This window comes from Geotrypetes seraphini, chromosome 2 (assembly GCF_902459505.1).
Source record: "Geotrypetes seraphini chromosome 2, aGeoSer1.1, whole genome shotgun sequence".
Classification (NCBI taxonomy): Eukaryota; Metazoa; Chordata; class Amphibia; order Gymnophiona; family Dermophiidae; genus Geotrypetes; species Geotrypetes seraphini.
In genome coordinates this window covers 11938004-11952907 of record NC_047085.1, presented here as the reverse complement: position 1 = coordinate 11952907, position 14904 = coordinate 11938004, and the positions used below count along the sequence as shown (strand labels likewise).

The following is a 14904-nucleotide window of genomic DNA, read 5'->3' as shown; positions in this document are numbered from 1 at the left end:
TAGGGGAAATCTGGACACAGGAAGGTAACAGATAGAGGGGAAATTATGTGCATGGGGCATAGGGACAGAGACATAAAGGGGACATGCCATGGGGATGGTATATGGACACGGGGGGGTGGGGGGCAAAGTCAGATACATAGGGGAGATATTAGAAATGGGGAAAATAGGAACACAGAAGCGAGATGGTTTGTGGGGATGGGACAGGGACCGAGCTCTCAGGCTCCAGCAGCTTGCACAAATTACATTGTAACGTGCCACGAAAATAAGAGAGAGGGAGGTAGATAGATAGGCCACGCAAGAGGAGCTGAAGGATGGTAGAAAGGAACAGATGGTAAAGGAGGAAGGGAAGGGTGGTGGTGGAAAGGAATAGAACAGACATTGAAAGAAGGTAGAGAGGAACAGACCCTGAAGGGAAATGTGGAAGACAGAGCGGGGAGAAGAAGCTGGAAAGGAAGAAGACAGATTCCAGACTATGGGGGAGCGGAGGGAAGAAGATGGGTGCTAGACCAATTGGGGGGGGTGAAAGGAGAGGCACAGTAACAGCAAATGGAAGACGCAGAGAGAAGACACACAGTGGATGGAAGGAATTGAATGAGAAGATGTGAAAAGCAGGAACCAGACAACAAAGGTAGAAAAAAAATTCTATTTATTTTTTGCTTTAGGATAAAGTAGTATATTAGTTGTGTTGATAAAAATTTATAAACAAAGCCCTGCCAGCTGAACATCTCTTTCTCTAGTTCAGCAGCAGGAACTTTGATTTATAAGAAAGGAATAAGCTAAATATTAAAGTACTAAGGCTTATATGGATGCTGCGGGGACGGTGACGGGGCGGTAAAAGGGATGGCGGTGACAGGGCGGTGAAGGGAACGGCGGTGACGGGGCAGTGCAGAGGATGGTGGGCCAGGGACGGGGCGGTGACGGGGACAGATTTTTTCCCCGTGTCATTCTCTAGTTTCTCCTTCTGCTGGAAAAAGTGTAACAAGACAAAGTTATATTGTTATGGGGTTTTTTTCTTTTCCTTGTCTAAGAACCAATTTATTTTGAGGATTTCTATAGGGTGGGCAACCTGAAGAATTGGTTCTATGTATGGGTGGTGTGAAATCTCAAGACTTGGGGAAGTTATGTCCTTGTTTTCCCCCAAGCACTAGCCATTGAGTACTGTTTGATGAACTTGTGCTGAAAGCAATTTGTGTTTTTGTTCTTTTGACAATTTACTTAGTTTTGCATTTTTGACAAAACTGGAAGCAGCAGAATGGAAAGTGAAGTTTGAACTATGATGTTTTTTTTTTCTTTGGTTTGCACCATGGTTTGGTATACTGAGAAGTTATTCAGATTATTGAACTGAACTTTTGCAATAAAGTACATTTTTTTGTTCCAACCTAAAACTTGACTGTGTTTTCACTGCATTCCCTATTCCACCAATCAAGCCTCAACAAACCACTCGGCCGAGGTCTGTGTGACTAGGGCAAGGCCACTAGCTCCAGCCAGTCCATCCACACCTGGTCACACCTCATGCCATCTGCAGAAGGAAAACAGTTCAGAATTTTCTCTGTACTTCACTGAGCTGCTTAGTTCCACCTACTATTTTTTCCTTCTGTACATGTGCCTGCAGGAGTGTGTTTGTTCTGCTCTCCACATTTTATTTTTTATTTAGTGTTTTTAGTCCTTATTTCTTCAAGATTATTATATTTGACGTGTTTCTTTTGCTTTGCCTGCATTGAGAATACACAGCCTTATGTCTGTAGCTGACAGGCCAATCCCAGTGAGTACCTGTTAGCCAGCATGCTTAGTTTTCTGCGGAACTCGGGGCCGTCACTGAAGTTGTCTCACCCAGGGGTCGAGTGCAGGCTGTTAGGCGTCCTTAGGAGGCTCATCAGGGTCTCACAGAGTGCCGGCTGCATCTTCTCACCTTCACCCATCCAGGTGCACATCCGTCGGTCCACAGAGGTGGAGGTGCAGTCAGACATGGGGTCTGACGGGCAGCCTGAAGATCAGCTTTGCAGAGCCATTCCCAGCATGAGGCAGTGATTCTCTAATCCAGCTACTGTGAGAGAGCTGAGGCAGTCTGCAGCACAGATTCACAAACTGGTCACAGTGAGTACAGGCTGTTTATTACAGCCTGTGAGATAAATCGGGGGAAGTCTGTAAAGTGGGGTTTTTCAATGTTTCTGCATGTCCCCCTGTGTTCCCCCACCTGAAAAATCCTAAAATTGCCTTTATTAACTATGCTAAATGTGGAAAATTGCGATTTTGGTGTGAATTTCACAGCGGCAGCCATCTTGGATTTTTAGCGATCTTATTTTTCAGAATCTCCCTGCTTCTCCAAAACTGCAATTTGTGCCTCAAATCTTGTTGGGATGGAGTCTTTAGGCTCTTTTAATGTGAATTCATGCCAGGACTGCGCATATTAGGTACTTTAGGAGCGTTCTTGCACCACATACCACAAGGCACAGCTGGGAGGGGCAGCATCACAAAGCTTAGCCTCACCCCTGGTCAAGCAGGTAACAAAATGCTTGGCTAGCCCGGTGGAGCAGCCTTCTTTATTTTGGGGGCTTATAGTTCAATGTGCATGGCTGCAGTCCCTCCACAGCCTATGAAATGCATGGTTAAGTCATCAGAGAGTGACTATGTGCCCCAAGAGCCGGAGACTTTCTCAGAATTTCTGAAATAGTTGAAAAAAAAAATTTCAAAGCCGGCGTTCTTCCACTGTGCAGTACCGCTCTGCTTCCGTTGTGTCTCCCAGTGGCGTTACTTCTCTAAGCATGTCCTTGTCTCAGTCAGAAGTAAGGACATCCTGATTTTTATGCAAGCATGAAAAAAAACAGCTATTGAACTAAGCCCCCAATGTCCATACTCTCGTCACAGGCAATGGAAAAAGCTTCGAAACTAGATGATTTTGCTTTGATCTGATCAATTAAAATGCTGGCCATATCAGTCATTCTTTCTGCAACTGTATTTCGAGACAAAGATAGTTTGAAAAACCTTCACACTTCCAAGACAAACAATTTCTGTAGCTTTAATTAGACATTCCTTTATGAAATCACTTTCGATAAAAAGGTTTTGAGTGTTTAGCTATCAACTCCAACAAAGCGTAGCTTGCATGCACTGCCGCTTCACTTTCTTGTGATAGTTACGTAACCATGAACTGTTGTTTTTTCAGTCCCAACTTGAGCTCTTTCAACTTTTCTTGTCTCATAGATTTATGCTGTTCATTGTGCTGTTTAATATGTTATATCTTTGGCACAATAATAGCATTATTACATATCAAGCAAATTATTTTATCATTTACTTCATAGCAAAAATACTCCAATTCCCACCTTTCTTGGAAATTTCAATATTCATCAGCAATTTTTCATTTAGTTTTACTACCACTTGGTTTCGATAAAGACATACTGAATACAAAGAGCTGAAATAAATGAGTAATTGTTAACACAAAAAAATAAAACATTTAAATAAAAATCAATATCTTTTCTTAAATATTAACTTGCCAGACACAGAATAATTGCACAAATTAATAAGTAACATAAATAAACCTGTACTCGTATTTTTATTGTACCCGAAGGTGAAATAGTTCCTGTTAGGCGCACCAAACAAATCAATACAAGACTAATGGCAAAGTAGGTATAATTAGCATCTGATTCACTGCTAGTTTTACTGGGGGGAAATGGTGCGTTATGACTAGAGGTGCGAACTTGTCTTGGGTACCAAAAGCGTCCATATTGTAGTACTTAATAAGAATAAGCAACTCATACATTGTATCGTCGTTTTCGACTGGCTTAGATTGGCGACTGCTTGGCGCCGATGGACTGCGGGAGAAATTTAATGACTCTAGTTATGCCTTGTTGGATTAAATTGGTTGGGCCGCAAAGATGTTTGTTGTGGGCTGCGAGTTTGACATGCTTTTTCTAAATGAATATTAGAGTCACCTAGTACGACTGGATGCAAAACCTCTGAAATATGATGTGCCAGAATAGTCTATAGGTCTGCAATGCTTTTTCAAGTGCCAGGAGGATGATGGTAGATTAGAATAAAGTCAGTGATTCTAACCTAAGAGACATATCTTCAATGAAAGGATGAGACAGTCTGTCAGTTCATTGCAAGATTAAGGAATCAGTGCTTTGTGGCGGGGATTGTCTACTATTTAAAACAATCAATGGAGACAGCCCAGCCTACTTGAACAACCGCCTTATCCAAACTGACACAACCAGGCAAAGGAGAACCCAAACACCATTCACGCACCCCTCAATCAGAGGCGTCAAACGCAAAAAAATGTACGATGGCCTACTGGCCATGCAGGCAGCGAAACTTGACCACCAATTATCCAATCTACTGATGATGACACCAGACTACAGAACCTTTAGAAAAGAAATTAAAACCCTACTATTCAAGAAATCCATCAAGATAAAACTAACTCCACAGGAAGTATCTTAATCCCCCAAAGTAAACTGCTCAACTATATAATCTCTTCTGGAACTGTCCAGATAACCTCTAATGTAATCCGCCTTGAACCGCACGGTAATGGCAGAAAAAAAGTCACTAATGTAATGTTTATTTTCACCCACACTAGCCTGCCTGCGTTGAGTAAAGCTTTCCCCGGTGTTTTCTTAGGTGTAAATGTTTCCACTCTGCCCCCCTCTCTGGTCTTTCTATTTAACAGGAGAAATGGGCTGACTCATAGACTTCTCACCTGAAGGCAAATAAGCTTTTGTTACAGGGACTTTTGTAGCCTCCTGTTTAACCCAAGTGACCTTCTCTTTAGTGACAGGGCTTGGTTCAGCCTGCACCTTAGGCAATTTGCTGACTGCATGCTGAACCCCCACTTGCTTTCCCATCCAAATTAGCAAAAAGGTAATGCCAATAGGGGTAGCCTGGGTCAAGAAAGGAAGTGGAAAAAAGATACCAAGGCAAAGCAAATCCGACAAGAAGAGACACTGGAGATGTCAAATCCAACCGAGTGGTCAGAATTCCTTTATTAGCAGTTTGTATCAAAAGTTTAAAAACAAGCTTCTTTTGGATGAAGAGACGCCAACACGGATTTACCAAGGGCAGGTCCTGCCAATCTAATCTGATTGGCTTCTTTGACTGGGTAACTAGACAACTGGATGCCGGGGAGTCTCTGGACGTGATATATTTGGACTTCAGCAAAGCTTTTGATAGCGTCCCACACCGCAGGTTATTGAACAAGCTGAAATCGCTGGGATTAGGGGACACACTAACTGCATGGGTTAGGGACTGGCTACACGGTAGACTTCAAAAGGTAGTGGTTAACGGTACCCCCTCCAAAACGTCAGACGTGACCAGTGGAGTACCACAGGGCTTGGTCTTGGGCCCGATTCTATTCAACTTATTCATAGGTGATATGACCCAAGGGCTTAGAGGAAAAATATCTTTGTTTGCCGACGACGCCAAACTATGCAACATAGTAGGCAAAAGCATTTTGCCTGACAGTATGACGCAGGACCTACTACTACTGGAACAGTGGTCATCGACTTGGCAGCTATGCTTTAATGCTAAAAAGTGTAAAGTAATGCATCTGGGTAAGAGAAATCCATGCAGAACTTACACACTAAATGGTGAGACCTTGGCTAGGACCACGGCGGAACGTGATTTAGGGGTGATCATTAGTGACGACATGAAAGCTGCCAATCAAGTGGAGAAGGCTTCCTCCAAGGCAAGGCAAATGATGGGTTGTATCCGAAGGGTTTTGTCAGCAGGAGACCTGAAGTGATAATGCCACTGTACAGATCCATGGTGAGACCTCATTTGGAGTATTGTGTTTAATTCTGGAGACCACACTACCGGAAAGATGTGCGGCGAATTGAGTCGGTTCAGCGAATGGCCACCAGGATGGTCTCGGGGCTCAGGGATCTCACGTATAAAGAAAGGCTAAATAAATTGCAGCTGTACTCACTAGAGGAACAAAGAGAGAGGGGGGACATGATTGAGACGTTCAAATATGTTACGGGCCGTATCGAGGTGGAAGATGATATCTTCTGTCCTATAGGTCCTTCGACCACCAGAGGGCATCTGCTGAAAATCAGGGGAGGGAAATTTTGTGGTGATTCCAGGAAATACTTCTTCACAGAGAGGGTGGTCGATCATTGGAACAGTCTACCTCTGCAGGTGATTGAGGCCAGCAGCGTGTCAGATTTTAAGAGAAAATGGGACATTCACGTGGGATCTCTAAGGGAGTAAAGTCAGGGGGGTGGGTCATTAGAGTGGGCAGACTTGATGGGCTATAGCCCTTTTCTGCCGTCATATTCTATGTTTCTATGTTCATAATTGTCCCCTGAGGAAAGCAATAATAGTATCACTGAAACTCGGATCCTAGTCGGGACTTTGAGTTTGGAACTTTGACTTTTGGTATTTTCCTTGTTTTTAAACTTTTGATACAAACTGCTAATAAAGGATTTCTGACCACTCGGTTGGATTTGACATCTCCAGTGCCTCTTCTTGTCGGATTCAAGAAGGGAAGTATCAGCCTCTGTAAAACAGAGTACAGTCGACTCCGCTTAAGTGCACACCCTTCGGACCAGGTCTCCACGTGTGCTTAAACGGAGTGTGCGCTTAATAGGAGTGATCTATTGTTATGGGAAAGATGGGATTGGAGGGGACTTTATTTTTGTTCAAGGGGGATGGGAATTATTGTGATGGAGATGTGGTTAAAAATTTGATGATATTCCTATAGTTCTTTGCAGTTCTTGTCACAGTTCTTGTTTTGTTATGTACTTCTCAACTGTTTTCCTGGTTGTATTTTTGTATCATCAGTAAAAATTGTTTGAATCTAAATAAAAAGATTCAAAGAAGGAGGCACGGCAGATAAAGGGCTTGCACTCAGAATGCATATGAAAGAGTGCTTTAAGGAGCACAATCTCTGTTTGTGCATGGTTCTTAGGCATGCATCCTTAGTGTTCACTGCAGAAATGAATAAAATTTAAAATGCTGTACTACAGGCGTCTATGGTAGGTGAAATTCTGGTAGAAGGCAGATTGTTCATATCAGACCTCTGTTCTGATTGCTGCATTCAGAACTCTGCTAGAAAGCAAGAAGCACTACTTCACATAATGAGAATACTTTATTAAAAATACTCCCACCTTATGTATTTGTATTATTTTTTTGTTTTCATTGCACCTAAAATTAAAGGGTCTGAAGAAGCCAAATATTGAAGAGATTCTGCATGCGAGGAATGCAGTGTTTAGTCCTTCTATGTTTGGGAGCTCTCTGCTAGAAATCATGAATATGCAGAAGGAAAGATACCCTGAGAGGCAGCTACCCTGGGTGCAGACCAGACTGTCTGAAGAAGTGCTGGCACTGAATGGAGATCAGACAGAGGGCATTTTCAGGTACAATATACAACTTTATTGTTTCTTCTAAAGAATTTGAATGTAAAGGTAACATTGCACTGCTCTTCACATATTGTTCTGGGGTTCGTTGGATGGACTTCAAACAGAGAAGACACCAGCAGCCTGTTCTCTAAAGTAACATAGGCTTCCCTTTCCTTCATGTACACTTCTCCCTCAGTATTCGCGGGGGATAGGGGCAGAGCCGGACCGCAAATTGAGAAAAACCTTGAATATCTTCTCGTCTGACTCTGACCTACCCCCGCCTCCCTCCTGCCTTCCCCCCAGCATCCCAGCCTTACCTGGTGGTCTAGCAGGCTTTCGGGGCAGGAGCGATCTTCTTACGCTCCTGCCCCGTGCAGATCGCCAATAGGAAATGACTGCTGTGAGTTCCCGTAGTTTCTCGAGACTATGACGGGAACTCACAGCAGCCATTTCCTATTGGCGATCTACACGGGGCAGGAGCATAGGAAGATCGCTCCTGTCCCGAAAGCCTATTAAACCACCAGGTAAGGCTGGGATGCCGGGAGGAAGGCTGGAGATAGGCGGGAACGTGGTAAACTATGGGTTTTCCCTCCCCCCCAAAAAAAAATGAATATGTGAAACCACGAATGGGGAGGGGGAAGTGTAATACTAGGCTAACTAGGTATATATGCATCTAACATTTAAGCACAAGCACTTAAGCAGTTGACCAAATTTCAATTTCTGATTTGGCTCCAAAACCATCCCTGACAATCATTCTCTTCCAAACACTCCCCTCCCTCAGGCTGCCTGACCATCTATAGTCCTTCCCCAGTCCTCTCGTAAGAGATCCTAGTGGTTTAGTGGCCTCTTTGGGGGAAGGAACAAAGCCCACTCATTCCTGCCTAGTACCGTTTCTCCTTCAAAATGGCTTCTGGGACTTTAGCAGCAGTTATTTTATTAATCTGGTTATTTATTTATACCGCTTATGGCCTAGGCAGTTTACATTCAGGTACTCAAGTATTTCTTCTTTTCTGTCCCATGGGCTCACAATCTGATTAATGTACGAGGGGCAATGGAGTATCCATTCCTCCACCAAGCTTGCATAAACAGGAGCAATCTCCAGTCAACATAAGAACATAAGCAATGCCTCTGCCGGGTCAGACCTGAGGTCCATCGTGCCCAGCAGTCCGCTTACGCGGCGGCCCAACAGGTCCAGGGCCTGTGCAGTAATCCTCTATCTATACCCCTCTATCCCCTTTTCCAGCAGGAAATTGTCCAATCCTTTCTTGAACCCCAGTACCGTACTCTGCCTTATTACGTCCTCTGGAAGCACATTCCAGGTGTCCACCACACGTTGGGTAAAGAAGAACTTCCTAGCATTCGTTTTGCTTTCAACTTTTCCGAATGCCCTCTTGTTCTTTTATTTTTCGAAAGTTTGAAGAATCTGTCAATTTTTACACATGAAAGGAGCATCTAAATGTTATTGCCTACTTACAGAATTGCCCTCTTTCTACTTATGGTATGTTAAGACAGTTCTTATGATCATAATCAGGGATTATAAAATTTCTTCAACAGGGATGAAATGCTCTCCCCATAGATTTCAATTGTCTGCTTCTCTTCTTCCCTACCCCCTTATCATTTGGGGCGTGATGGCAGTAGGAGTATGTAATGAGTGTGCATCTCACCCCAGTGCTACTCTTTTACTCTACTCTATTTTTCCATATCACATCAATATCATTCTTCATGGACTTCAACCCTGTCAGGCTTTCAGGATTTCCCTAGTGAATATGCATGAGATCTATTTGCATGCACAGCCTCCATTGTTTGCAAATGGATCTCATGCATATTCATTTTTGAAAATCCTGAAAACCTGACTGATAGCATATCCAAGGAGCAATCCATGCACTTTCCTCCTCCTGTATCCCAACCACAGTCCTCTCTCCAAAACCCATCGCCATCTCTGATGACATTTGACTCTTTTTCCTCATCATCATGCCAAATAGCACTGTATCATAAGAGAGTGCCACATGATTTTCCAATAATGTATTTACTTGAGACCATATTGAATTCTAAAATATCTTAATATAGGGACAAAAATAAAGCTTTTATTAGTTATGACAGGGGTTGCCATCCAACACATAACCAACAATTGGAAAAATTACAGAAACCTTAGTTATACATTTTGATGGAATATATTATGCCATATATTTAAAATGGAACGTGCAATAGCAGTACAAAGAGGGACATATACTAAATTTATAAAAATATGGGGGCCATTGGTAAAATATTGTAGTGAATAGTCAGCACTTCTTCTCTTCTCCTTTTTCGTTTTCTATTTTTTTTTAGCACACTAAAGGGGGGAGGGAGTTGGAAATTAGATTATACTATGATACATAATATGTGTATATTTTTTTTATTGAAAATATGATGAAGGGTGGGTGGTAGGGGGGTTATTGATTTTACTGGATGTTTATATGGCAGATATCAAAGTGCTATTCTGGAATAATTTGTTGTAATATACTCTTTTGTGCACTTGCTGTTTAATTTGAAAACGAATAAAGAATTATAAAAAAAAAAAAAAAACATCGCCATCATTTTTTTTTCATTCTCCTATTACCCTCTTATGAATCTCCCAAGTCCCAGTTATTTCCCATCCCTTCCCCCCAATCCAAAGAAACCTCTGCCACCAACTTCCTACTGGCTCTTGTGCTGTATATGGGACCTGATTGGAAAAGATGTTTATGTAATTTCCTCAACTGGAGAAAAAGATACTTTTCTGCCACCTCCCAGCCCCTCTCCCAGGCTTGCTAACTAAAATAATTCACTCATCACATCAGCTATAATGGAGATCTAGGTTTCAAATGAATAATGTAATTTTATAGAAATAGTTGGACCTTAGTAGCTTTTAGACATGGTCTCTATGTGCCCTGGACCCCAAGACAAGGAGAAAATCAGTGGAGGAGATAAAAAAGCCCCATCCCAGTATTATCATGTCTTGGTACCACTCCATGATGCAACCTCAACTTGAATATTGAATTCACCTCTGGTTGCCATATCTCAAAGAAAGATATAGCAGAATTAGAAAAGGTTCAAAGAAGAGCGAACAAGATGATAAAGGGGATGGAACTCTTCTCACATGTAACAGGCTAAAGAGATTAGGGATCTTCAGCTTGGAAAAGAAATGGCTGAGGGGGAGATATTATTGAGGTCTCCAGAATCCTGAGTGATATTGAAACAGGTACAAGCAAATCAATTTTTTACTTTATCAAAAAATACAAAGACTAGAGGACATTCAATGAAGTTACATAGAAATACTTTTAAAACCAATAGGAGGGGGGATCACATGATGCCATTCTGCAAGGAGGATGCTGATTTCAGCTTTTCCTTCTGCCTCTCCTAAAATCCCAATAAAGCCTCATAATAGCTGACCTCACTTACCCAGTTTTGGACGCCACTGATCCCTTAGAGGGTTGGGGGATTGTACCTGCACATTTTAGATGAGATGGCGACAAAAATGGTGTGTAAAGGAAAATGGTTAAACCAGAGGACATAATTTGAGGTTGAGGGGTGGTAGATTCAGGGGCAATGTTAGGAAATTCTACTTTACGGAGAGGGTGGTGGATGCCTGGAATGCGCTCCCGAGAGAGGTGGTGGAGAGTAAAACTGTGACTGAGTTCAAAGAAGCGTGGGATGAACACAGAAGATTTAGAATCAGAAAATAATATTAAATATTGAACTAAGGCCAATTACTGGGCAGACTTGCACGGTCTGTGTCTGTGTACGGCCGTTTGGTGGAGGATGGGCAGGGGAGGGCTTCAATGGCTGGGAGGGTGTAGATGAGCAGAGATTTCGGCAGTTGGAACCCAAGCATAGTACCGGGTAAAGCTTTAGATTCTTGCCCAGAAATAGCTAAGAAGAAAAAAAAAAAAAATTTAAATTGAATCAGGTTGGGCAGACTGGATGGACCATTCGGGTCTTTATCTGCCGTCATCTACTATGTTACTATGGATCGAGTGAAGCAGATGGAGGATAAGATGGCAGTACCACACAACTCAGCGAGTCCCTCTGTGAGATCCACCTGTGTTATGGAGGTGGCAGTGCTTATGGAGGCAATGTTGGATGGCAGGCTTGTGCCTTTAAATGAAAAGCTGGAGAAAGATCAGGGGCCCTTGATGAGCTTGGCCATGAGTTTATGGCTTTCTAGCAACACATCGGGTATGAGGATTGAGTTACAGTGGTGAAGAACTCCCAAGCATAACTGCAGAAAGCCTCATATATGTGCCAGGAGAAGCTGGAGGAGCTTAAGAACCAAGCAAAACACAGTAACCTTAAACTAGTGGAGTTACCTGAATCCATGAAAGAAAATGAGCTGCTTGGCTTGGTCCATTGTGGCAAGAGCATGCATGTTAATTGGGCTCCCATTTGTGGTCACAAGTGATGATTCTCAAGATCTTGAATTATGCCCATAAAGTGACGATACTACAAGCACTTTGTGTGGAAAAACTCTAAGAGAACATAAGAAGTGCCTCTGCTGGGTCAGACCAGAGGTCCATCATGCCCAGCAGTCCGCTCGCGTGGCGGCCCGTCAGGTCTAGGACCTGTATAGTAGTCCTCTATCTGTACTCCTCTATCCCCTTTTCCTTCAGAAAATTGTCCAGTCCCTTCTTGAACCCTATCACGCCCTCTGGGAGCGCATTCCAGATGTCCACCACCCGTTGGGTGAAGAAAAACTTCCTAGCATTGGTTTTGAATCTGTCCCCTTTCAGCTTTTCCGAATGCCCTCTTGTTCTTGTAGTTTTCGAAAGTTTGAAGAACCTGTCCCTTTCTACTTTCTTTATGCCCTTCATGATCTTGTAAGTCTCTATCATATCCCCTCTAATTCTCCTCTTCTCCAGGGAAAAGAGCCCCAGTTTCTCCAGTCTCTCAGTGTATGAAAGGTTTTCCATGCCCTTTATCAAATGTGTCGCTCTCCTCTGAACCCTCTCGAGTATCGAGACCAATATTGAATGCAGTACTCCAGATGCGGACGCACCATCGCCCAATACAATGGCAGGATAACTTCTTTCGTTCTGCTTGTAATACCCTTCTTGATTATACCTAGCATTCTATTCGCTCTCTTAGCGGCCGCTGCACACTGCGCTAACGGCTTCATTGTCTTATCAACTATTACCCCCAAGTCCCTTTCCTGGGTACTCTCACTCAATAACATCCCTTCCATAGTATAGCTTTACCTTGGGTTTTTGCTTCCTACATGCAATACTTTACATTTCTCTACATTGAACTTCATCTGCCATCTCATCGCCCACTCCCCTAACTTAGGTCCCTTTGTAATTGTTTAGGTCCCTTTGTAATTCTTCGCAGTCCTCTTTAGTCCGAGCACCACTAAATAGTTTGGTGTCGTCTGCAAATTTTATTATTTTGCACTTCGTCCCTGTTTCTATGTCATTTATAAATATATTGAATAGTAGCGGTCCGAGCACCGACCCCTGCGGAACACCACTCGTGACCTTCCTCCAGTCCGAGTAGTGGCCCTTCACTCCTACCCTCTGCTTCCTACCCGCCAGCCAGTTCTTGATCCATCTATGTACGTCTCCTTCCACCCCATGGTTTTTCAGTTTCCGAAGTAGGCGTTCATGGGGTACCTTGTCAAAGACTTTTTGGAAATCTAAATATACGATGTTTATGGGGTCCCCTTTGTCCATCCGTTTGTTAATTCCTTCGAAGAAGTGTAGTAAGTTCATTAGGCACGATCTCCCCTTGCAGAAGCCATGTTGGCTTGTGATTAGAAGTTTATTTCTTTCAAAATGCTCATCGATGCTGTTTTATCAGCGCTTCTGCCATTTTCCCTGGAACCGAGGTCAGACTCACCCTCTTGATCCATTTTTAAAGATGGGTGTAACATTGGCTATCTTCCAATCCTCCGGGATCACTCCTGTTTTCAGGGATAGATTGCAAACTTGCTGTAGTAGTTCCGCTATTTCCTCCTTTAGTTCTTTCAGTACCCTAGCGTGGATTCCGTCTGGGCCTGGTGATCTGTCATTTTTTAATTTTTCTAACTGCCTAAGTACGGCCTCAAGGCTTACTTCCATGGATGTTAATTTATTTGTTTGGTCTCCTTTGAAGATTTGCTCAGGTTCCGTTATGTTGGATGTGTCCTCTTTTGTAAATACAGACAAAAAGAACATGTCTTTCCGCCACATCTCTCTCCTCCTTCACCACTCCTTTCCTGTCTCCGTCATCCAGCGGTCCCACCTCCTCCCTAGCCGGCTGCTTCCCTTTAACATATCTGAATAATGGTTTGAAATTTTGTGCTTCCTTGGCTAGCCTTTCTTCATATTCCTTTTTGGCTTTTCTGACCACATGGTAACATTCTTTTTGATACTTCCTGTGTTCTTTCCAGTTCTCCTCAGTTTTGCCTTTTTTCCATTTCTTGAATGAATTCTTCTTATCACCTATCGCTTTCTTCACTTCTTTGGTTATCCACGCCGGGTCTTTTGTTTGATTCTTTTTGCACCCTTTTCTGAATCTTGGGATATGTTGATTTTGCGCCTCGATCACCGTGTCCTTGAATAAAGACCAGGCTTGTTCTACAGTCTAACATTAAATGTGAATCAAAAAATGTTTAAAATATGTCTTAAATTATTATAAAATAATTTATAGAGTGCTCAGTGTGATATCTTATTCAAAACCAACAGGTTAATAGAATGAAGATGTGATAACATTCCATCATTGCACTCACCTACCTACCAGCCCTATCTGATTTAGTAATTCAAGCTGAATAATGATGGTAAAAAATTATAGATGAATACTTAGCTGAATATAGTTGGTGAAAACATATATATTTCCACATATATTTTCTTAAGTTCTGCTTATTGAAGCTGGAGGTTGTACAATGAAGTCTTTTCAAATATAAAACTCGTTGGTTTAGTAGAAAATGTGAAAAAAGTGAGTCTCCAAATCCACCGTTAAAAATTAGTACATTTCAGCATATAGCTAAAACTCCTTGTAGTGAAAGCAATCCAACATTTCCTCAACACCGATCGTGTTTCACTATATCTTGCGTCATCAGGAGGAAACAAATGAAAATAAGAATATAACAGTTCTTGAAAAATCCTCAAAAAATACTATATAACTTCAAAACTAAAGAAATAAAATACCTTCGGACCACACAATGGAGAGAACACGCCGACATAGGATTCCAACTAGAAAGTTGAATCAACGTGAGACGTCTGACGTCTAAACGTACCAACGTATTTGAAGATCTTTTAAGGATCACGTGATAAATAAGATATAACATCGTAATTAACTGAGATATAACTATCATCTGGTGGTCCACTCTATTTCTTTGTTGAGACCATTAGGAATCACTGTGTTCCAGGTGTAAATTAGACGTTGTTCATGATAAAGAAGTGTGTGAGAAATGTCACCCTGTCTATTGAATTCAAATTGCCTGATTACACAGAATTTGAGGTCATTAAGAGAATGACCAACTGATTGCCAGTGATCAGTTAAAGGAGCCTCAGATTTGTTGGTTCGAATACTGCTCAAGTGTTCTGCTATTCTTAGCTTAATTGCTCTTTTAGTTTGACCTATGTACATC

The 14904-nt window shown here is 42.3% G+C and overlaps 1 protein-coding gene across 3 annotated transcripts in view; it reads left to right on the top strand.

Annotated features, from left to right (window-relative positions):
• The window catches only part of ARHGAP39 (Rho GTPase activating protein 39), a 295579-nt gene that overhangs the window by 235467 nt on the left and 45208 nt on the right, over positions 1 to 14904 (top strand). For all 3 annotated transcript variants that reach the window (XM_033933771.1, XM_033933770.1, XM_033933772.1), the window contains one exon: positions 7144 to 7343. In XM_033933771.1, the coding sequence (XP_033789662.1) occupies positions 7144 to 7343 (200 nt within the window). The remainder of the gene's footprint in view (positions 1 to 7143; positions 7344 to 14904) is intronic.